We start from the raw sequence: 25689 nt of genomic DNA, 5'->3' as shown, positions 1-25689 counted from the left end.
GGTGAGTTGAACATCAGTGTGAGAGTTGATTGCTATGGAAAGCGGCTGTGGGCGTTTAGGGCGAGTGAAAGCATGAATGGGAATGAGGAGGTGTGTTAATGAGTATCAGCTGGGTGTGCGTGTGTGTGTAGAAAAACAAAACAAGGAGGAATCCGGATCATGACAGACTCGACCTTCTGAGACCTCCAAAGGTTAAGCAGGCCGTACAGACACAACAAAGAGCGTAGGTGGAGATGCGGAACAAAGCAAAGGACCAAAGCTTCAGAGCTGGAGAGAGAGTTCTTGTTCGGAACTACTGTAACGGTCCAAAGTGGGTACAAGCAACCGTGGTCGCTCAAACAGGTCCAGTGTCCTACACAGTCCAAACACTAGAGAACATCATCTGGAGGAGACATGTGGATCAACTGTTGCCAGGAACCAACATCAATGATGACTCAGGTCAAATGACAAACCCAGAACAGCTACTGGAAGCCTTCCAGGGTTTTCAGCCATCATCTGAACATCCACTGCAGCAACACAAAGACAGGGAAAGTGTTCCCTCCTCACCTGAACCAGTGGGTGTGACGACTCAAGGTGCTGATGCACCGCAGCAGGGACCTACACCACCCTACAGGGCATCCATAAAAAAGAGGGAACCGGCACTGGATTCGGGGTATTTTGTTTGTGTCACGCAACGTCCATTAAAAGAACACGCATTACTTTTTCATGTCCGATCATTTTGTTGTATTTGTCGAGTCCGCTACACAACAGTTTGCAAAGCAGTTATCTCGACATGCAGCTGTACAATAACAAATGAACATCTTTGAGAGTCACTGTTTGTTGCTGTAATCAGTTTATATTTGTAATTATATGGCTACTTCTAAGTCATATGTGTTTATATGTGGGTGGGGAGTGAGTAGGTGCAAGTTTACGTAGTGGATTTACCTAAGCCTGACCCAGGGGCTCACCGGAGTCCACTGCTCGGCCCCCTCGCCGGAGGTCGGTGAGTCTCAATGAAGAAACTTTTCAAAAAACTTCAAACTCGGTTTTATTTACTTCAGGATTATAACAAGATACAGAGAAAAGGATAATAAAATGTCGAACAAAACTAGAAAAAACTAGAGAGTCCGGAGATCTTAATCTACAGCTTCTCTATCATGATCCAGCAAAAAGATCCAAGAACCAAGAACCCCAAAACAACTGTTCTCCGGTCAAACTCTCCCTTTTATAAAACAGAAAGTCCGGAGATTCACGCAAGCCCCCAAAAAGCACAAAGAAGTAAAAAACCCTCATGGCCTCTGAGGCCATAAATCACTCCTATCCAGTATCTACCTGCACTTGGGCCTCACATCTGCTCGTAGAACTGCTGTCACTTCTGTCCATTACACCAACATATATATATTTTGCGTTGTACAGTTTTAGATGACATGCACATAAAAAATAAGAAAAACCAAGAACACCTGCACATTCATTATATAAGTGTGTCAATAAGGATGACTTTATACCTCTTATAATACCTAGGTTAAGCCTAGGTAAATTTACAGAGCATCTCTTTTATGTTCTCCATAATATCAAAAAGTATTTGGTCCTACTTATAACATTATTACATAGGCATTTCGGATTTATGTATCCCCTTTTCTCATCCTGAACCTTTAACAGTTCTTCATCCTTAAAAAGCCATATAACATTATCAATTTTGCATATCCTCTCTTGCTATCCTCTCAACAACACATTGACGAGTGCAATTGCCATCACCTTGAATAATCTTAACCTGGTTCCCTTCTCTGCCTCTGCTGTGTATGCAGATTTTCTTTCTTTTTTTAGCCCCCTTTGAGATTGTGGGCACACGTATTGCCCTTAGCTGTAAATATTTACAATGCCCCGACCCTTAAGTACATTTTCTATAAGTTATGGCATATAAATACAATTTTGCACTCATAGTGTTGCTTTCAGACTTCCTTGTGAAGAAGGCTCAACTCTGGCCTGAGGTCCGTTCACAACATAAGGCCATTTCTCACACACAAGTGCATTTCTTTACAAATAAAAGAACACTATTTCCAAGTTTTTACAAAAGTATCTTAATCCATTGGGATACTTTTGCACATGAAGTTGGGGAATTCATTCAAATCTGATTAGATTTCTCTATTTTGGATGCATTCTTCTGTTGTACTTCAGATCCCGTCTTGTTCTGGATCGCAGAGTGGATCTTTCTTAGGTTCTGCCGGACTCGAAGAAACTCCATTAATTGGGCTTCTTCTCCTACTTTTTCCTCTCGCTCCCTCTGACAAGAGAAAATGAGAATCATTGGCACCTCCCCGTCATTTAAAGAAGGAGAAAAATATTACAAATTAAATTTTGTGAGCCACTTAATGGACCAAAAGGTCTCTTTTACATTACGTTTTTGACTATTATGCTCTACCGTGACTGTATACTATAATTATTGTGTTATCGATTCAACCCCTCACAGATATTTTAAGGACCATTTCATTTCCATTATGTAAACAATATATACATATATTTTCCCAATTTTTCCGTTTTTTATTGAAATTTAAGCAGATCAAGTTCAGTGAACAATCTGAGGTACTAAGGTAAGCTGCAAACTGTCAGAGGTTAAACAAAAAAGTTTAGGTTACCAAAAACTGAAAAATAATGTAGAGTTTCAGAGTTATAGAAAAATACCTTTTTCAGGGCAAAAGTAATGGGTTAACAACTCGGAAGTAAATTAAGGCAAGGCAAGGCAAGGCAATTTTATTTGTATAGCGTTTTTCATACACAAGGCAGACTCAAAGTGCTTCACATCATAACATTTCATACAATAAAGTGAAATAAAATGCAGGAATTAAAAAACAATTAAAAACAGCAAATAAAATTATAAATTAAAATCTTATTTAAATTGTTTAATTAAAAGGCAGAGGTTAAAAGTGCAATGTAGGTCAAATTTAGCAGAAGGCAAAGCTCAACATAAAAGTTTTCAGTCTTATTTTAAACGTGGTCAGAGTTGGGGCAAGTCATAAATCTTCAGGAAGTTTATTCCAGCTGTTTGTTGCGGAGTAACTAAATGATGCTTTCCCATGATTTATATTTACTCTGGGAATCACTAACAGATTGGTGTCAGAAGATCTTAGTGATCTTGAAGGCTTATGTAGTGGAAGCATATCAGTGATATACTTTGGCCCTAAACCATGTAGTGATTTATATGTGAGCAGTAGGATTTTGAAATTAATTCTCTGACATACTGGGAGCCAATGTAAGGATTTAAGAATTGGTGTAATGTGCTCACATTTTTTGGTCTTTGTTAGAACTCTAGCAGCAGCGTTCTGAACAAGCTGGAGCTGCCTGACAGTTTTTTTTGGAAGACCTGCAAGGAGAGCATTACAATAGTCTAGCCTACTAGTTATAAAGGCATGTACAAGTGTTTCTAAGTCTTGAGCTGACATGAGCCCTTTAAGTTGTGCTACATTTTTGAGGTGGTAGTAGGCCGATTTTGTTACTGATTTGATGTGACTCTCCAAGTGTAAATCTGAATCCATAATAACCCCCAGATTTCTGGCTTTATTTGATGTTTTCAGGGACAGAGAGTGAAGGTGTTGGGTTACTTTAAACCTTTCTTTTGTAGCCTTAATTAAGTCTATTAATTCCTATACGTGTCTCAACTTTTGTTGATTACTTAAAAACCCTTGGGCTTTATAAAAGCAGTGTCAGAAAAGACTGTTACTACACCCTCGTAAGCATTATTTGGACAGTATTGTAGTGCAGGAAGTAGTATATTGCTCTCAAAAAAGCGAGAAAAAGGCAATTAACAAAGGAAGACAGACCATTTTAAGGGTTAACATTATAACCCTTAAAAGTGTAGATTTTCCTTTATAGAAATTGCAAAGAAAGTCAAGGTGTCAGTGAGTACTGTTTCCTGCACAATCAAAAGGCATTTGGAAACTAGAAGAACCTCCTGACTGGAAGAGGTTTGGCAGACCCAAAGCCAGAACTGAAGTTGTCAACAGCTTGTGCAATAGGTGGCTTACAGTACAACAGCTTCAAGCACAGCTTAACACTGAGAGAAGTAAGTCTTTGTTTCAACTGAAGAGAAGACTTCGAGCTGCCGGTTTGAAAGGTCGAGAGGCAGTAAGAAAGCCATTACTAAGATGGCAAAATAAGAAAAAGAGGCTTTGAGGCTCTGCCAGTGGACGACTGAATACTGGAAGAAGGTCTTGAATGAATCAAGATGAAATTTCGGTTCATCAAGCAGGGTTTTTTAACGCTGAGCATGCGAAAGGATGGTTCCTCAGTGTGTTACACCAACTGTAAAACATGGAGGAGGAAGAGTGATGGTTTGGGGTTCTTTCGCTGGATCCAGAGTCGGCAACTTGCACAGAGTTACTGGCACCCTCAACCTAAACTGCTACCACAGCATTTTGCAGCGCCATGCAATACCCTTTGGTATATGCCCAGTGGATCAGGGGTTCATTCTAAAGCAAGATAATGACCCAAAATATACCTCCAGGCTATTTAAGAACTACCTAGAAAAGAAGCGCCCAGTCAAGTTTGACAGCAGGTAAAAATGGTTTATTCCTAAAATAACCCACCACACCAACCAGCTGCAACTAGCTAATGTTTTGGGCTGCACCTATTTTGAGAAGCTCAATGTAAGCTTTTTTTGTACATGTCTACCATTTTTTTTGTCATGGGATTGCTGTATTGACTATTGGTTTTTTGCATAAAATTAGTTAAAGAATTCATATGCATTTAATTGTTGATTTTGAATGCTAACTTATCCAACTTTCTTTTTTTCCAAATGTATACAATGTATCAAATTTACCTTTTTAGATACATGGACAACGAGGGCAGGGAAAGCAGATTCAATAGTGGCAGCCCTACAGAACATCATTCACACGAAGGGCATCCCCACACACTTAATCTCAAGCCTTGGAACAGATGGTGCTGCTCTAGTGATCATGTTATTATGTATGGTATCATACCATACATAATTAATCTGTTTTAAATATTTAGTTTGTTCTCAAATGAATAAAAACATGTATTCCATAAGACAAAATGGAGTTGCAAAACAGCTGTCAGAGGAATGGCCATGGCTCCTAAGTGTCCACTGTGCAGCACATAGGCTAGCTCTAGCCTGCAAGAATGCATCTGAAGAGGTGCCTTACATGGCTACATTCAAAGACAACTTGGAACAGCTGCATCTGTATTTCCGAAACAGTGCTTCACTTCAGCTTCAGCTCAGTGGTGTGTCTGAGCTGAAGCTGAAGTGAAGGTAAATTAATTCACATGTGAATACTGCATTCACATAATTTATTTTAAACCCACTGTTTTTTCTGTTATTGACTAGCAAGTAAATGACACATAATGGCTCTCCCAACACGAAGCAGTAAAAAAACCTATTGGCAAACATAACTGCTGTACTGTGTGCCTTGGCAGAGCAAGCAGAGACCTGCAAATGTCCTACTGCTAAGGGACTGTATTCATTCCTTCCCACCTATCGCTTCATTGCCTCCCTTCACCTGCAAGCTGATGTGCTCCCCACCTGGCACGCCTATCTAAGCTTTTCCAAAGGGAGGATGTCATGTTCCTGGCAATCAAAGATCAGATAACTTACATAACTCACATCAACTGCTAGGTTTTAATTTTATTTTGCACAAACATAGAGAATAGTTGTTACACAGTTTCATTTAGTAATAGTTCACTGACATTTTTCATGCATTTGATCAGGTGATGGATCCATACTTGGATTGCCTCATTGCTCATCTGGAGAGATGTGGCTACATTTAGGATACTTGGTCCACAAGCAGCTACGCTTCCTGACAACACTACACACACACAAAACTCCATATACTAATAGAGAAGTTTTGTTCCCGTGTTGATTTTGGCACAGTCCTTGAAGAATGGACCTCTTTCAAGGAGCAAGTGGTCTCTGGTCCACTCAGGGTAACCTGAGACATTTTCTCATCACATTATCATGAACACTATACTGAGTTACTGATATCATTTTGAACCTTTTCAGAACAAGACACAGCTGGCCATACTGTCAGTCAGAAATGTCCTCCAAAAATGAGGAGTTTGTAGTACTCAACAATTATCCTGCTGGCTGCCATTGTCACAGTGTGGTGCACTTCCTGTCTTATTTTGTAGTTTTCTCGTGTCCCCGGGTAACTTCACTTCCTGCCTGGTCCTGTCATCCCCTGTGATTGTCGGATTGTTTCCACCTCTGTCCAATCACCTGCACCTCCCTAGTGTATTTAAGCAGTGTGTGTTGTTTGTCACTTGTGGCGTCATTGTCTTTTGTCACGGATGTCCGTGCCTGCCTTTTTTTCCCCCGGTTTGTGTGTGTTTTTGCCCGTTGGCCTTTTACTTTGTTGGAGTTTTTGACTATTAAAGTATTTTGCGTTAAAGTCTGCGTTTGAGTCCTGCCTTCCTACCCAACCCTGACAGCCATTGCCCGGACAGTCCCAGTCAGCAGTGTAAACTGAGAGAGACTGTAATACAAACTTTTGTGCTTTAAGCTATCACTATTATAAGCTATCAATTTTAAAGCCTAACAGTTCATGTGTGTGCAGGTCAAGAAAAACATCCGCAATAGACTGCAAGAAGACCATCTTGCAGCCTGCCTGCATATCTCAATAAATGGGCCAGACATTTCCAACTTCCCATATCAAGAGGCTCTGGAAATGTTCTTTCAAAAGCCTCAAAAGCCACTGCAGTGACAAAACCTGCACACTTTGTGGTTCTTAATAAAAGAAATTAAGACCATGTTGGCCTCGTTTTCGTTTGTGTCGGCCGGATGTCGCGCCCCCCCCCTGAAATTGTAAACCTAGGGGAAACACTGAAGAGTCCAGCTCATTCTCCAGATTTAAACCCCATCAAGCTGCTTTGGGATGTACTGGATAGAAAAGTGAAAGCAAAGCAACCTGCAAGTGCAACACGTTTGTGGGAAATGTCTCACTTTCTGCACTTACTGAAATAGCTCATCACCTACGCCCTGCTAACTGCCCATCGGACAGCATTCCATCCCACTTGCTCAAGGTTTTCAGCTCAGTTGGGCCTTTTATTTTGTTTCTTATAAACCTGTGTCTCAGCTCTGGACGCGTCCCAGCCTCATTCAAACATGCCACAGTGCAGCCTCTTTTAAAAAGTAAAAACGTCAATCCCTTGGTTCTTTCTAATTTCAGGCCAATCTCCAAACTCTCGTTTATCTCCAACTGCAAGAATTCCTAGGTCGTGCAAACATTGGTGAACAGTTTCAGTCTGGTGTTAAGCCTCTTTACAGCACCGAAACAGCTCTTTTAAAAGTTTTTAATGATCTTCTTTTAAACCTTGATTCTGGTAACTGTGCCTTTTTAATGCTATTAGATCTCACAGCCTTATTCGACACAGTGGATCACACTATCCTCTTGGCACGCCTCAAGCACTGTGTGGGCATTAGAGGTTCTACTCTAGAGTAGTTTAAATCCTACCTTCAGATAGGTCCTTCTGTGTACAATTGGGGAAGTTTTCCTCCTTAGTGGCCCCTCTGACCTGCAGAGTCCCCCAGGGGTCAGTTCTAGGCCCTCTACTGTTCTCCTTATACATGCTACCCCGGGGGTGCATATTTATAAAGCATGGAATCCCTTTTCATTGCTTTGCTGATGATGTGCAGGTGTACTTGCCATTAAAGGCCCCCTCTGTCACTGTGTGGTGCACTTCATGTTGTATTTTGTAGTTTTCAGCCACTCGTGTCCCCGGGTAACTTCACTTCCTGCCTTGTCCCGTCATCCCCTGTGATCGTCTAATAGTTTCCACCTGTGTCCAATCACCTACACCTCCCTTGTGTATTTAAGCCGTGTGTCTCTTGTGTCACTTGTTGCGTCATTGTCTATCGTCGTGGATGTTCATAGTGTAACGTTTCGTGTAAATAAAGAGCCAGGTTCTTATCGCTCGGGTTTATTGTTGTCTGTTGTCGGCCACAGCCACGCCATTTCACATACCCGGTCATCAACTTAGTCCGAACAGAACTTCCCCTTCCTGTGCTCCCCGAAAACTACCCACATTCCCCGGAAGGGGCGGTACCCCAACAATGGCCTACGTAACAGTAACATTAATCAGAGCCATATACATTCATGAACTTAAGGCACGCTACATTACCCCCCCCTTCTTAAGTCCTCGTCCCCGAGGACAAAGTCTCTAAGCCTCAGTGGCGTCCGCCGCTTCCTCCTCGGTCGGCCCGCGGGTGTTGACTTTTCCCGTTGCCCCCCTGTGTGTCCCAGGTCAGGTGGATCCAAAGCCGCAGGTGGCAAACTGCATGCACTTGCGATGTCCCCCAGGCCACCTGCGACGACTTCCCGGTTAGGTGATGCCACGACAGGCGCCCCAGGCGTTTCTCCCTCTCCTCCAGCTGTCTGAGGGGAGGCGATGCCCCGGTATGGTGCCAGCCTGTCCCGGTGTAACGCCACCCGGCGCCCCCTGTCAGGCATCTGCACCCGGTAGACGACCTCTCCCAGCCGCTCCAGGACCAGACACGGTCCCACCCAGTGGCTATCCAGCTTAGGGCACCTGCCTTTCTTCCGTTTAGGAGCGTAGGTCCACACCAGCTCCCCAGCCGCAAAGTGTCGGCCTTTCGCCCGGACGTCATAATTCCTCTTTTGTCGCACGCCCGCACTACGCATTTGCCTGCGGGCATACGCATGTGCAGAGTCCAAGCGGTCCTGCAGCCGCCTGGCGTAGTCCGGGCCAGCAGGGACCCGCGGCGCATCCGGGGGTCGTCCAAAGGTCAGTTCCGCTGGTGTTCTCAACTCTCTGCCCAACATGAGGAGGGACGGTGTACATGAAGTGGAGTCATAGACCGCAGTGCGACACGCCATCAGAACCAGGGGCAAATGCATATCCCAATCGCGCTGATGGTCGGCAGTCAGGATAGATAGCTGTTCGCCCAGAGTCCGGTTAAATCTTTCCACTAACCCATCACTCTGGGGGTGGAGCGGTGTTGTACGGGTCTTTGTGATGCCCAGACGTGTACACATCGTGGCAAAAACTTTAGATTCGAAATTTCTCCCCTGATCGCTATGGATTGACTCTGGCACCCCCAGCCGACTGATTATCCCCTCCACTAGGGCCTCAACAATGGTCTCGGCCTCCTGGTCCTTAATGGCATAGGCCTCAGGCCATTTAGTGAAATAATCCACAGTAGCGAGTACCTCTGTCTGTGAGTGGGAGAGGGCCCAGAACGTCTACACCCAGCCGCTGCATGGGCTCCCCCACCGGAAACTGCTGTAGCTGAGCCCTGGACTGGCCCGGTGGACCTTTGCGGGCAGTGCAGAGATCACAGCACCGACAAAAGTCTTCAACGTCTCTCCTCAGCCGCCCCCAATAGAAGGCCTGACGGACCCGCCGGAGTGTTTTGGTCACCCCAAAGTGACCGGAGCCTGCAGAGCCATGCATGGCTTCGAGAACAGCCCCCTGCATCCCTCTGGGTACCACGGTCTGCCACTTTTTCTCTCCCGACGCTGGTTCTACCCATGCCCGCTGAAGGACCCCATCAGCCAGCTGCAAAGAATTCAATTTAGCCCACAGCCCTTTTGTCCATGGGGAGAGAGCGGCCACCTCCTCCCAGGGCGGCCGCTGCCGCGCCTCCACAGCATCACTGGCTGCACGTCCGGGTCTCGTTGCTGTTCCGCGGCCCAGATAGCATTGTCCACCACCAGCAGCTCTCTACAAGCCCTGACAGTCTCTTCACACTCCTCTCTGTCCCGCTTGTTTGGCCCCAGAACCAGCTGCTGTTCTCTGACCTCTCTGCGGTCACAATACCGGCAGTCGTCTTCACTGCAGGGTCGACGGGACAGTGCGTCAGCGTTGCCATGCCGTTCTCCAGCACGGTGAACCACGCTGAACTCGTAGCCTTGCAGCTCCTCCAGCCTACGAGCCAGCTGTCCCTCAGGCTCTCGGAATGTCATCAGCCACTGCAGTGAGGCATGATCAGTGCGTACAGTGAAGGGGCGGCCACACAAGTAGTACTTAAAATGCCGTGCGGCAAAGACGACAGCAAGCAGCTCCCTACGTGTGACGCAATACCGCCGCTCAGCTTTATTCAGGGCTTTGCTGTAGTAGGCCACAACCCTCTCTCCTTCCGGCCCTGCCTGTGATAAGACTGCCCCCACTCCATCGCCGCTAGCGTCTGTGTCCAGAACAAAAGGCACTTCGGGGTCAGGGGCTGCCAGGATGGGTGCGCTTGCCAGAGCCTCTTGGAGGGTGTTGAATGCGCTTTCACAGTCCTCCGCCCACACAAAGGGCAGGTCCTTCTGCAGGAGCCTGTACAGGGGGGCCGCAATGCCTGAAAATCCCCGCACGAATTTCCTGTAATAGGAAGCTAAACCCAAAAAACTTTTTAGTCCCCTCTGGTCTGTCGGGCTGGGCCACTCGCGTATGACACGCACCTTCTCCTCCACTGTGCCGATACCCTCGCTGCCTATTCGGTGCCCCAGAAAGGTCAGCTCCCTGCACAGCAGCCTGCATTTGTCCGGGTGTAGCTTCAGTCCAGCCCCTTTGATCCTCTCCATAACTCGGCGCAGTGCTGCCATAGCTGAATCAAATGAGCTGCCATGGGCCAGAATGTCATCTAAGTACACCAGGCACTCCGTGTGTGGAACTCCAGCTAACACCCTCTCCATCAAGCGTTCGAATGTGGCAGGCGCATTACACAGTCCAAAACAGAGCACCTTAAACTGCCACAGCCCCTTTCCTGTGCAGAATGCGGTCTTGGGCCGGGCCTCTTCGGCCAGGGGGACCTGCCAATAGCCGCTCCTCAAGTCCAAGGACGAGAACCAGGAAGAGCCAGCTACTAGGTCCAGACATTCATCCACGCGTGGAAGGGGGTAGGAGTCCTTCTAAGTGACGTCATTAAGCCTCCTATAATCCACACAGAAGCGCCACTCACCTCCTTTCTTCGGCACCATCACGACTGGTGATGCCCAGGGGCTCTCAGAGGGCTCTATTATGCCAGCTCGCTGCATTTTCTCCAAAGCCCGCTCCGCTGCGTCTTGTCGGCCCAGGGGGAGGCGACGTGGCCGCTGCCGTATAGGCGTCGCATCACCCGTGTCAATTGTGTGCTGTACGAGAGAGGTCTGTCCCAGCTCCTCCTCGTCGCATGAAAAGCAGTCACGGAACTCTATCAGCAGCTGCCATGGTCGCTCCTGATGTTCAGAATCCAAGTCCCCGACACTTCTCTGCCAGACCTCGCGCAGAGCTGTCATCCTTTTCGCTTCACTCTCCTGCAGACTCTCACAGCCCTCCACCGCAGACGGGATCAGCCTGACCGGCGAGTCCAGGCTACGGGTGGCTGGCTCAGGGCCTAGCCGAGGCTCCGACAGGTACGACATGGCAGCCTTTGTCTGTTTTCCTTCCCCCACACAGCACCTGTGAGGTCCGGCTGTGTGTGTAGTTGCGCGCTGGGAATCCAGCGGTCTCATATGCACCACCTGCCCATCAATAAAGCTCAGTGTGGCTTTCCCCAAGTCTATTTGACAGCCCTGCTCCCGCAAAAAGTCCAAGCCTAAAATACAGGCATCTTGTACTTCCGCTACCCACATAGTGTGTCTCATTTTCCGTCCCCCCACAGTCAATATCAGCTGCCCTCTCCCTTTCATTGGTGCTAGCTCACCAGTTACTGTGCGTAGCTGAACTGCTGTGTCCTCCAGCTGTGTACCCACTGGCACCACCTCCGGCCGGACCACTGTGACCGTTGACCCGGTGTCCACTAGGGCGGTGCAGGAAACCCCCTCGATGCAAATGGGAATATGGCAGAAGTCCGATATGGAAGTCCTTCCCACCACAGCCACATTCTGCCCCTGGCCCATGCTGTACTGAGAGGCGCTGCTGGCCACAACCAGTGACGAACGGGACTTAAGGGTGGGGGCACGCAGCGTCCCGTCTACTGCGTCCCCTTGCCGTTTCCCAGAGCTTTAGTCGAGGCTGGGCAATCCCTCACCATGTGTCCAGCTTGGCCACACCCCTAGCAGAGGCGCGGCTGTTGTTGTGGCCGCACCGGGGCCTGTGTTTGTTGACGCCTGGCAGGGGGCATAGCCAACCCCCTGATCATCTCGGTCACCTCGTCCACCCATAGCGGCCGCTCCGACATTGTCTCTCCTACCGCCCTGACCATTGGGGAAGCATCGTGCTGTGCAGCGCTCATGACCATCTCCCTCTCCAGCGCGTACTCCAGTGCGTCAGTCAGGGTTTGGGGGCGAGCCAACTGAGTGTGAGCCCGCAGATCAGATGGAGAGAGAGCCCTGACGAACTGATCACGTGCAAGCTCCGTTTGCACTGGCGTAGGCATATGCGCGTATGCACGTCGTGTCAGTCCTTCGATGTCGTTTGCCAACGTGCGCAGGGATTCCCCAGTTCGCCTCTGACGTCCATGCAGCTCCGAGCGCAGCAGCTCCGAACGAAAACATTGTCCAAACCGGCGCCCTAGAGCACCAGCCAGGGCTCCATAATTACCCCTCTCACTCGGGTCCAAAAGCAGCAGACAAGACAGTGCATCATCCGTCAAACAAAGGGCGAGCTGGAGGGCTTTCTGTTCATCTGACCAGCTGTTTGCACGAGCTAAAAGCTCGAACTGAGCATGAAAAGCCTCCCATTCAGACTTCCCCGCGTATTTCGGCGTTTTTATGCTCACCGGCACTCGCTGTCCCTGGGCGCCGCCATCTTTGTTAAGTTTTGTCCATGCACGTTCCCGGGCGGCAATTCCCCGCGCGCCGTGTAGCTAGCTTCAGCGCTAGCCGTCGCTACGCCAGGACCCCCAGCGGATGTTGGTGGCTGTAACTCACGTATCATCCCCCTTCCTAGCCCGTCCACGGAAAAACGCTGTCCTTCCAGCACTTGAACAGGACGAGGATATCCGTACTCATTGTCCTCCTCCTCCTTCTTGACACAAAAACCTCTGCCAAAAGAACGCTCCATCTCCACCAGAAAAAGCGCCCACCTAACAGTAGTCCGCCCACGCCTGAGCGGTCGACCACGTTAACAAAATCAGACTTAAGTTTACTTCTGACACCAGTTGTAACGTTTCGTGTAAATAAAGAGCCAGGTTCTTATCGCTCGGGTTTATTGTTGTCTGTTGTCGGCCACAGCCACGCCATTTCACATACCCGGTCATCAACTTAGTCCGAACAGAACTTCCCCTTCCTGTGCTCCCCGAAAACTACCCACATTCCCCGGAAGGGGCGGTACCCCAACAATGGCCTACGTAACAGTAACATTAATCAGAGCCATATACATTCATCAACTTAAGGCACGCTACAATAGTTTCATGCCTGCTGTTTTTCCCCCCGGTTCCTGTTTGATTTTGCCTTTTGACAATTAAAGTCTTTTGTTTCCTGAGAAGTCTGCGCTTGAGTCCTGCCTCCTCCACCCGCATCCTTGACACCCTCCAAGGAATCCCTTCATGCTGTGTTTGATTGTATGACGGACATTAAACATGGATGGACCTAAACTTCTTAAAACTAAATGAAAACAAAACAGATTGTGCTATTTGGTTGCCCTGACTTGGTCCAGGTCCTTGCCAGCTCCCTTGGCCCACTAGCACCTTACATAGGTTCCCAGGCCAGAAACCGTGGGGTAATTATTGATGGGGCGTTTAAATTGGACAAGCATATCAGCTCTGTGGTTGAGGCTAGCTTCTTTCAGCTTTGGCTTCTAGCCAAAGTCAAACCCTATCTAAAAAGGGCTGATCTTGAAAAAGTCATGCATTTATATCTTCGCGTTTGGACTATTGCAACTCCCTGTATGTCGGTATCGGCCAATCAGAACTCAACTGTCTACAGCTTGTGCAGAATGCAGCAGCCCGTCTCCTAACCGGGACAAAGAAACATGGGCGCATAACGCCAGTGCTTTCCTCCACTGGCTTCCAGTTAGGTTCAGAATTGATTTTTAACAATCTTTTATTTGTTTTTAAGTCTCTGCATGGACTGGTCCCAGAATATTTATCCAGCCTTATTAATGTACATCAACCCTCCAGAGCCCTGAGGTCAGCTGACCAGTTGCTTTTGAACATTCCTAGGTTGTTCCTTAAAACCAAAGGAGATCGAGCCTACGCAGTAGCGGCTCCCACACTGTGGAATGCTTTAACGTTTTCTGTGCGGTCTGCGACGACCCTTTCAACTTTTAAAACACGCCTTAAGACCCACTTGTTTACCTTGGCCTCTGGCTGAGTTAAGTCACCTGTATTGGATCTTTTATTTGTTTGCCTTTTTACTGTTTTTTGCTTGTTTGTTGCCTGTATTGTTTATTGCTACGGATTATTTTGATCTTGTAAAGCACTTTGGCTGGCCATTGGCCTTTAAAAGTGCTATATAAATAAAATTGACATTGACATTGGAGAGCAGTGTTGGGAAGAACTTTCTGAACAATTTTTGATTTCTTTTGTAGAAAGAATCCCATGAGTATGTTCGGCTGTTAAATCTGCAAACGGTGACTACTTTTATGAGAAAAATTTGGATTGAATGATTTTTTATTTTTTTATCTCCAATTGTTAATTTGTTCTATACTTAGATTTCAGAGTACATTGAGAAATTAAACTTTGTACATTTCAATAAAACTGGAGGTGTTTTTGACAGGTTTTGTATATAGCTATACTTTATGGTTTTAACAAATTAGATCTGATGGGACATCCTGTATTTTAATATCTTGTTAAACTATTTCTTTGAAATTAATATTGTCATCTTGTGAAATATTCTATAACTCAGTCACTGCCACATGTACCCTTATAATTCGTTGGGTTTGTAGTGGTACAAGCCAGGTAATGTTGCACAGTGTAGGCTACCGGTACTACACACCGGAACCAAACCAAACCAACTGGAACCAAAAATGGGTGATGCCATAGGGGAACCATTTTTGGTTCCACAAAGAACCTTTCGAATCATGGTTCTTTAAAGAACCATTACCTTAAAATAATGGTTCTTTAAAGGAACCAGAAATGGTGCTTCAGAACCTTTTTCAAAAATGTTTTTTATGGAGCCAAAAAAAATGGTTCTTCCAGGGAATAATGGTTCTTCGGGTAACCGTTTTTGTGAAATGTGAAAAAGGTGTACATTTACACAGGATAACACAGCATGCACAGCAATGATGGCAAAATTACCGGGATAAAACAAAAACCTACAGATGTACAACACTTAACTTTGTAATTTATTAATGTTATACACTGTAATCTGTGTGCTACATGCAACAATAAATGTTTAGAGCATTTGCCACTCTCTGCACAGCTACAGGTACCTGTGTGTCCATCTTAAGAATAAAGGCCTCCAAAAGTGAAAATGTTTTTCAGCTGACAAGGGCACGCAAGATAAAAAAACACGAAAGAGCGCCGACACAACAGCCATTGGCCAATGACATGTCTGCATCTTCGGTGTCCACCATCATTTGTCCAGTTTTTCCATCCGCTACAAAAACGTCTGTCCATACATTCAGGGGCTTTCAGCCACTGCTGCTACTCAGGACATTTGTGGGTGTTGGACTTGGTGGTTCCTGAAACAAAACATTTTAAATTTAAAGCTGTATTCTTTAAGATTCTTTTGATATTCTTTGTTGCATATTAAATGCTAGTTTGTTTACAATGATAAATTGTCATGTCATATTTTTAATGTACTTATATATAAATAAAATATATTTAATATAAACAAACAAATTAAAGTTGCTCCCCACAAGCACAAATGACTAACCTTATCGAACAGCTGTGATACATTTTCTTTGAAGACTGATGGTGGGAGGAGTATGCACTGCACTTGTAAAGAACATCATGTCATGGCTCTCTTGAGTTTCCTGTTATTTCTACATGTCTGATTTTTCTCTGATAGAAGTATCTGTTCCAAACATTCATGAAGTTTGATTCTTTTATGGCTCTATTATGGGTTAACAGAAAGTGATCAAATCTGCTGGGTCAAAAATATACATACAGCAGTGCTAATATTTGGTTACATGTCCCTTGACCATTCTCACTTCAATTAGGCACTTTTGGTAGCCATCCACAGGCTTCTCATTGAATCTTTGACCACTCCTCTTGACAGAATTGGTGGCGTCCAGTTAAATTTGATGGCTTTCTGATATGGATTGTTTCTTCAGCATTGTCCACATGTTCTCAATGGCAATGACATATTGCTGGGCATTGTGGCCAAGCAGCTCGATTTTTGTTTCGTCTGACCACCGAACTTTCCTCCAGAAGTTCTTATCTTTGTCCATGTGATCAGCAGCAAACTTCAGTCGAGCCTTAAGGTGCCGCTTTTGGAGCAAGGGCTTCCTTCTTGCACGGCAGCCTCTCAGTCCATGGAGATGCAAAACACGCTTGACTGTGAAGCTCATTTCATTGTCACAACTTTCTGAGTCACCAAAATTGATAATTCATGTTGCTGTATGTATATTTTTGACCCAGCAGATTTGGTCATTTTTTCTGTTAACCCATATTACAGTCATAAAAGAACCAAACTTCATGAATTTTTTATGTGACAAAGAAGTATCTATTCCAATCTGTAATGGTTTAGGTTCATGTCTGGTTTTATTTTGTAGTTTCTTGCCTCTGTTCTCTCTGGGTCACGTCACTTCCTGCCTTGTCCTGTCTTCCCCTGTGATTGTCATGTCATGATTGTTTCCAGCTGTTTCCAATCACCTGCACCTCACTAGTGTATTTAAGCCATGTGTGTCTGTTGTCACTTGTCGCGACATCGTTAGTTGTCAGAAGCCCATGTCCGTGTCTCCTGTTCCCTGACTACATCTTTGCCTTCTTGAAGTTTTTGAGTTTTGGAATTTTTGAAGATTAAAGTCCCTTTTTGTTTTTCAAAAAACTGCATTTGAGTCCTGCCTTTATCCCCAGCACCTTCTTGACACAATCACTATCAGATCAAAACCAGAGTTGTAGAAATAACTGGAAACTCAAAGAGAGCCATGACATTATGTTCTTTACATTCTAAGTGTATGTAAACTTTTGACCACAACTGTACAATATATAGCTCGTGGCTCCTATGCTGTGGCGGCTTTCTTATGCTGCTCACATTGCTCTCCTAGACACTGTGCTGACTGGCTGTGTTGTGCTGGTAAAAACAATGTGTCACTCAGGTACATGCTGGTCCTATACCTGGCTCTGCACTCAATGTACCTCCAGGTGCCCATAGTATTACCTGATCACTTTATGACAAAAAATTATTAAACTAAATTGACTACAAAAACTGAAAAAGCTATAATTATTTTATTAACCTAAAGAATTAAACAATAGTATTTAAGAATAAATAACTAAATAATGACTTATTAATAGCTCCCACAGATCCCATTCTTTGCCTTGACTGAATGGAGGTTATCCTACTTATTTAGTTCACCTTTTGAGTAAAGTATCATAGTAAGCCCGGCAGCCTAGTGGTAACATATTTCATTTTCAAAGCCACACACCTGGGTTTGAATCCCACATAGCCCTTCCTTTTTTTCTCCTCTTTTTGACCACGTGTAGGGCTGAGCGCAGCCCCCCCGATGTGTAAGGAGATACTGACTTTTTAGTTGTGTTAGTACAGCAGGGCCTGTAAGGTGTTTTGTTTATCAGTCTATTCCTTTTCTTTGTTTTAAATCACAGTATTTGGAGGGAAGGCCCTCACATAAATATGTGGAAACACAGGGGAGTAACTGATCCACTTTACTCTCCCAGATGAGGTCAATGACTTAACTTTCACACACTGAGGCTGTTACGGTTTTATATACAGTGCCTTGCGAAAGTATTCGGCCCCCTTGAACTTTGACCTTTTGCCACATTTCAGGCTTCAAACATAAAACTGTAATTTTTTGTGAAGAATCAACAACAAGTGGGACACAATCATGAAGTGGAACGAAATTTATTGGATATTTCAAACTTTTTTAACAAATAAAAAACTGAAAAATTGGGCGTGCAAAATTATTCAGCCCCCTTAAGTTAATACTTTGTAGCGCCACCTTTTGCTGCGATTACAGCTGTAAGTCGCTTGGGGTATGTCTCTATCAGTTTTGCACATCGAGAGACTGAAATTTTTGCCCATTCCTCCTTGCAAGACAGCTCGAGCTCAGTGAGGTTGGATGGAGAGCGTTTGTGAACGGCAGTTTTCAGTTCTTTCCACAGATTCTCGATTGGATTCAGGTCTGGACTTTGACTTGGCCATTCTAACACCTGGATATGTTTATTTGTGAACCATTCCATTGTAGATTTTGCTTTATGTTTTGGATCATTGTCTTGTTGGAAGACAAATCTCCGTCCCAGTCTCAGGTCTCTTGCAGATTCCATCAGGTTTTCTTCCAGAATGGTCCTGTATTTAGCTCCATCCATCTTCCCATCAATTTTAACCATCTTCCCTGTCCCTGCTGAAGAAAAGCAGGCCCAAACCATGATGCTGCCATCACCAGTGACAGTGGGGATGGTGTGTTCAGGGTGATGAGCTGTGTTGCTTTTACGCCAAACATAACGTTTTGCTGTGTTGCCAAAAAGTTCGATTTTGGTTTCATCTGACCAGAGCACCTTCTACCACATTTGGTGTGTCTCCCAGGTGGCTTGTGGCAAACTTTAAACAACACTTTTTATGGATATCTTTAAGAAATGGCTTCCTTCTTGCCACTCTTCCATAAAGGCCAGATTTGTGCAGTACACGACTGATTGTTGTCCTATGGACAGACTTTCCCACCTCAGCTGTAGATCTCTGCAGCTCATCCAGAGTGATCATGGGCCTCTTGGCTGCATCTCTGATCAGTCTTCTCCTGGTTTGGGCTGAAAGTTTAGACGGACGGCCGGGTCTTTCTAGATTTGCAGTGGTCTGATACTCCTTCCATTTTAATATTATTGCTTGCACAGTGCTCCTTGGGATGTTTAAAGCTTGGGAAATCTTTTTGTATCCAAATCCGGCTTTAAACTTCTCCACAACAGTATCTCGGACCTGCCTGGTGTGTTCCTTGTTCTTCATGATGCTCTCTGTGCTTTAAACAGACCTCTGAGACTATCACAGAGCAGGTGCATTTATACGGAGACTTGATTACACAGGTGGATTCTATTTATCACCATTAGTCATTTAGGTCAACATTGGATCATTCAGAGATCCTCACTGAACATCTGGAGAGAGTTTGCTGCACTGAAAGTAAAGGGGCTGAATAATTTTGCACGCCCAATTTTTCAGTTTTTTATTTGTTAAAAAAGTTTGAAATATCCAATAGATTTTGTTCCACTTCATGATTGTGTCCCACTTGTTGTTGATTATTCACAAAAAAATAGTTTTATATCTTTATGTTTGAAGCCTGAAATGTGGCAAAAGGTCGAAAAGTTCAAGGGGGCCGAATACTTTCGCAAGGCACTGTATAGTTTATACTTTATATTATGAAATGAAACATGAATGGATCAAATTGAACTCAGGTAGAAAAAGTTATGAACCTGAAATATCACTTTCTAAGTCCGTAAATACACAAAAAAACGTTGTGTGATTATAAACTAACTACATTTGGTTGTGTTTTAGGGAGCCAGGAGAAAGCAGCATCAAACTGAAGGAGAATAATGTGTCGTAACATTTAGCTCCTGTAGCTTGGACATATTCTGAAATATCTTAAGGTTACACTTACAATAGCTTGTATCCTTAAGTCCTTGCATACACATTAATGCATTTGTTTGCTGTTATATTTATTGACAACATTGATGGAATTTCCTTTGCCTTAAGATTGCAATATTACTTTTAGTTGAATGTACATAGCTTAACTCATTTAATATGAATTTAAAATGACCAGAAAATGTTCTTCTAAAGAGCCTAAAATATATAATGCCCCAGAGGAGAAGCATATCTCACTAAATGAAGTAAGATATCTTCCCTATCTGTACTTCTACACACATCGTGTAGATTATATATTGTATATTGTATATTAACCACCAATGTACAATACACAACTACATGCAGTCCATCAATATTACAAATGTATTGACAAAAAACACAATAAACAGCAGCAACAGTAAAAACAGGAACATTGATAGAAGAGTGATATTATCAAAAATTAAAACATCTCTGTTTTTGGGTCCACCATCTGTTGTCAGTTGTTTTACCCATTGGGGTACAGATAAAAAACATGAATACACACACATTCACTGGGAGAATCAACCAAACAAAATTACATTTACACCCTTTACAATTCACACAGCTAATCAAATGATTTAACATTCCGTTCTGTCAATAACGTCAGTTATCATTCAACTTCACTTATCTTTCCTACTTTGATACAAATCTGTTAATAATGTGAAAATAATCCTATCACATGCTTAACATGTCTTGGAGTTTTGATACAGTTTGGGATGTAACAAATAATATGAAATGTTCTTTGTCTTTGTCTTACTACTCATCGAAAGTCAGTCTTTGGGTAAAAGCGTCAGCCCAATGACATGTAATGTACCATGACTGCCTTTGAGTACATTAATTGCAGATTGTTACACTTACCACCATCATCATCATCACCACCACCCAGTTCTCTTTCTTGGGCCATCAATTTAGCCTTTGAGGCTGCTGCCTCTCTTCTCACCTCCCCCATCTCCTTCTTTAGAACTTCTAGTTGCTGTTCAGCAGCACTTGCCTCACCAGGACCTGCATGACTTTTAGATTGCAATCTAAAGATTGCACATACAGGTAGTGGCAAGATACTGCCTGATCAAGGCACGCATACTGAAATTACAAACAAACAAATGTACATATTGATCATCTTGAAATACGAACTATGTCCTATGGTGCATGTTATAACATATCAAAACGATGATTATAAATGACAATATCTGTGTTCTATAATGTAGGATTTCTAGCAAGAAAAATGTGTTATGTGTTTATGTGTGTTAAATGCATAACTTCAATCATGACGCCAATGAAATGTCATTATTACCCCTCAATAGCTCGATAACGTAATACAAACACAAAGAAATAGTAACATTTGCATTTGTAAAAAAAGATAAAAACAAAAAAACATAATATGACTTTCCACCACTCTGCCATCTATGCAACTATTTCAGCTGCCCTCACTGGAGTAAACTCTGAATTTGGCAGGCCTGCCTCACCTTCTCTACCTCCTCATCATTAATTTGGGGAGATTTTGTTGGACTTTGCATTTTCTAATGAACGAACAAAACACGGTACATAAAAGATAAAATAACTAAACAGGCCAAACGGCACATACCACCATTTTTCAACAAACATGTGGGTCAACATTAATCAGGCATGAAAACGGGTCAAGGGTGAAAAAGGTGAGAAGGATATTACCCCTCTAGGGCAGGGGTTTTCAACTGGTTTTGTCCCAGGGATCATTTTTTGCGTACCGACGAGGGGGGGATAGGAATTGACAACAACTAATAGGGGACAAGTCATTAAATACTCGTCATGCATTATATTGCATTGCATATAATGTATGCTGGTCAACTAAGTATACAATAATTTTAGACACATTTTTGCGTAGTTTAGAGTGACAAATCGTACCAGCGTACTTTGAAGTCAAAATGCGTATCAGGTTGGCAGGTCTGCTTATTGATAGAACGGTGGCCTTGTCAGTCCCATCACCTCAATATCTACCGCCTCAAAAACGGTAGCGTTAGCTAATCATTTTCAACCGGAGCTTTAGCTAGCTGGCCAACGTCGCGTTCTCTCCTGCTGTGTTAAATTACTCAACTCATCAAGCTGTAGCTAACGTTAGCTAAGTCTATGTCTACAAAGCTCCTGGGTAACTTAACTTAGATATACCAGAAAATAGTAAAATTATTGAAACCATCACTCACCCTGTTCGCAGTTCACTTAATATGAATACCCCCCAAATAAAAGACTCATCAAATCTACACGATTCACGTAGGTTACCTATTTTGGTTTCAAAACGGCGAATTTCGCCAAGAGGCGAGGGATTTTCATGCCTGATTAATTTCCACAATGGATAACAGAGGTAATACAATTTCAGGATTAACTACTACCTAACAATTCATTTCAAACAAGACATTTCTCTAAATATCTGGAAAATACATAAAATGCACAATACTTCTACACTACAATATAAGTAGTGCACAATATAGCTCTGAACAACGATGTCCTTCATTACAACATTAGCATTAAATTGATGTACTCATGAATACTTACGAATGTATGGCTCAATATCAAGTACTGGTTCTCTTTTCAAATCCTGATGGCGGTTAAGCTGCATTCGACTCCACCACACCCAAACTGATTGGGCTATAATATAACTCCTGCACAGAGAGCGCGACGGTGCAGGAGAGGGAGAGAGAGACAGAGAGAGAGTGCGTGTGTGCGAGCGAGAGATCTGCGGTCTTTAATAATAAATTTACTTATTTTTGTGCAGGTAATATGTTGTTAAATAGGTTTAAACTTAAAGAAATTACCAATACAAGTAGTTATGTCTCGTTGTATTAATCAGGCATGAAAACGGGTCAAGGGTAAAAAAGGTGAGAAGGATATTACCCTTCTAGGGCAGGGGTTTTCAACTGGTTTTATCCCAGGGACCACCATTCTGAATAGAAAGTAATTTGCGGCCCACTGACGTTCCTGCACGCGTGTTTGTAACCACCACGCCCCCCCCACAGATATTCTGCCATTAACACATAATATGTGCAGTTATCAGAGTAGATCACTAACCGCCGTCGCCACGCCCCCTAACCCCAGCGCACATATTCCGCCTAGTGATGTGTCGTTCATGAACGATTCGTTCATTTTCAACGAATCCTTACAAGGACTCGAGAGTAACGAATTTTGACAGTGATTTGCCGCCATACCCCCCCCCCAAAAAAACCCTCACCGAATCTACACGATTCACGTAGGTCACCTATTTTGGTTTCAAAACGGCAAATTTCGCCGAAAGGTCAGGGATTTTCATGCCTGATTAATTTTTCCAGTTATTGACGCGTCTAATGCGCAATTAGATATTTGAACATATTCGAATATATGTGGGGGTTTTTAAGCGAATATTCAAACGTCATTTTTAGCAGCTCTACTGAAGAACATGTCATATGTTCAGTCTATAGGTTTAACTAACAACGCTTCTTGCCGTGAGGTGAACCTTATTTGTGCAATTCCTTTTAAGGTTCGTATTATTAAACACTAACAACTCTTATTTTGACGACTTCTGCCGGATGTCATTATGTAATATATACAAGTCTTCAACGACCCCCCTTCCTCTTTGAATTTTGGCAGATTTTCAAGGAACAACCACACCCTGAGCTCCGTACTTTTCCTTATTGTACACTGCTTAAACCACACAAACACTGATTTCACCAGCCAATTTAAAACCCTTCAGACTTACGGTAAGTTTAATATTAAAATCTTTCTTGAGGCTCACCCATTTTAGCGAAAACGAGCTACAACAAAGTTTAGCATAACTACTTCGTCAACAAATTAAATGAGTCAGTCAGTTAATTGCGGGAGAGTGCACAAAATATCTGAGCGTTAGTAGTTAGTAGTGGGCTAACGGTTCCGCTGGTGCTCTGTTAGCTGATATTCGTGGGCACATATCGGTGTGTAACATCAGGCGGCCACGGCCATATTTGGCAAACATGTTGGTGCGCAACGTTGCGCATCCACGGACATGTTGAACTGCTGTGTGTAGGAGAAAGAAAAAAAATGTTTTTGTTATAATGGTAGGGGAAACACTGCCATCATGTTGTAACCGTTTATATCACGGAGGTGCCCAATAGCAGTATCAGTAGATTGCGTGCCCCCGTCGCCTGGAGGGGAGGCGGTAGATTATGGCGTTATATTTGTGCCACAATCCTGAGCGCGTAATTTTAAGTTTTGAGCAGAGAACTATATTTTAGCAAAGAAAAACATTCGCCACAAACTGGTTTTCTGCGCGCAGGCAGCCGTTGCTGCGCTCGCTCCACCTCTTCACGCTGCGCTCGCTCGACGGTTCACTCACGCGCTCGCTCGACTTGCAGCAGCGTTACATTTGTGCCACAAAACCAACCAATCAGAGAATTAAAGAAAGTCAATTGCGATTGGCTGTTGGTCTCCAATCACTTTCCAAATGGCGTTTACCCTCCACTGCTGCCCAGCTGATTATAGACCATGTGTATCCTGTAATTTCAATATTAAATGTTGGTACCCAAATACTCTCAGATGCGTCGTGGAAAGTCCTATTTCCGGTCTGAGGCTGCCAAGTTTTGTATGGTAATGGTAAATGGACTGTACTACGGTTTGAAAAAAATGCAGTAAGACCAGCTTGCATACTGTTGCTCTATAAGGGAATAAATCTACTATAGTTAACTGAAGATAGTCACTACAAATTGGCAACGAGAATGGGATCACTGATTGTTTTAAAGGAAACCATGTCAAGTTTGGGGTCTATGTTATGCCCTAGGGCAGTCTTTTTCAACCAGTGTGCCGCATTTTTCCATACTATCACTTCATTGGTGAAAAAAAAAGAGCCAACTTGTGTGTTTGTGTGTGTGTGTCGTCGCGCTGTTGGTATGGTGGTAAGGCTCAATACTCCCCTCTGCCTGTGGGTGGCTGTACGCAGCGTAATTAATAGGCAGATTTGCTGAGGTGACAATTTATTTTAAAAATGCTTTTGCGTCTGCGTCGTTGCGTCGACGTACTCGTTTCAATGCTTCTAAAAGTCTTGCGTGTGTTGCAGAGCAATTCACCGCAAGAACAGGCGCAGCGTTTTTGTTGAAGACGACCTAGAAAGTCACGTCTATTTATTTATTTATCATAGACTTTATTGCCCCGTGCATCGCCACTGTTGCTTTTCATCGCGGACACATTTGTCCCGTATTTTCCTCCACAACTTTGTGCACCTCTCGACCGGCAAACCGGCGTTTGCGGCGATCTCCCTCCGTGAATCCAACCCGCTTCTACAACCCGCCAATGACGTCTTGTATAAGAGGTCATATTTGCGCATTTCTTCCGACAAAAGTTCTTAAATCTGAGCCGGTCTCTCGTAAACATTCTTCGTTTTAATAATGGCGGTATCGGGCTATGAAAGCGGAAATGTGAGACTCTGTAAAGGACGTAGTTAGCAGACCAATCACAGCCCGATGCGCTGCGGGAGGCTTCCGTTGCTGACGTAACCCTAGAAAAATGGGTCGACACACGCAAGGACGCAAGTGAAAAGCGACGCAAGGGGGTCTTGCGTCTGCGTCGCTCTGAAAACGCAAAAGCATAAACTAGGCTTAAGAGATACCTGGGCATAAAGCCTGTGCCATCTTGGCATTAGGATGATGTTAAGTTTAATAAAACACAACAAATAGAACACGCATTTCCTGAGTATATTATGCTCATGCATATGTTATGGGATTGATTTTCATATCATTTCCGGTTGTTGGTGTGCCGTGAGATTTTTTCTGTTTCTCAAGTGTGCCTTGATGCAAAAAAGGTTGAAAAACACTGCCCTAGGGCTACTGCAGTTGATATTGTCGGGAATAGAATAAGTCGGGAGGAGTTGTGATGTATTGGGAATAGCACACCAGCAGGGGGGTGCTATGCAATCGTATATAGTAGATACTGTATATGCATGAAGAAATATACTAATGTAGAACGGTAACTAAATGTGGTCGGTCGTCATTCAACATGGTCTTGCATAATGTTGCTATATAAGGGAATAAGTCTACTATAGTTAACTAAGGAAAGTCACTACAGAGGACATCTTTAAATTGTTTAAACTCTTTCTGGATTAGTCCAGTACAAGTACAGTAAGATCCGTAACCTAGTGGGTTCAACCTGGGTTTGAGTGTGG

The 25689-nt window shown here is 44.0% G+C and overlaps 1 protein-coding gene across 2 annotated transcripts in view; it reads right to left on the bottom strand.

The window, feature by feature from the left end:
• Positions 1–1043: 1043 nt before the first annotated feature.
• The window catches only part of LOC120829180 (actin-associated protein FAM107A-like), a 39267-nt gene continuing 14621 nt past the window's right edge, over positions 1044–25689 (bottom strand). The window contains exon 4 of one of the 2 annotated variants that reach the window (XM_078094430.1): positions 1044–2260. In XM_078094430.1, the coding sequence (XP_077950556.1) occupies positions 2102–2260 (159 nt within the window). In that variant the 3' untranslated portion in view covers positions 1044–2101. Of the gene's footprint in view, positions 2261–15119; positions 15478–25689 lie in introns of those variants that run through there. The other variant, XM_040193091.2, reaches the window with a different exon arrangement.

The sequence above is a fragment of the Gasterosteus aculeatus genome, chromosome 2 (genome assembly GCF_964276395.1).
Source record: "Gasterosteus aculeatus chromosome 2, fGasAcu3.hap1.1, whole genome shotgun sequence".
NCBI classification, from domain to species: Eukaryota; Metazoa; Chordata; class Actinopteri; order Perciformes; family Gasterosteidae; genus Gasterosteus; species Gasterosteus aculeatus.
This window is presented reverse-complemented; position numbering and strand designations above follow the sequence as displayed.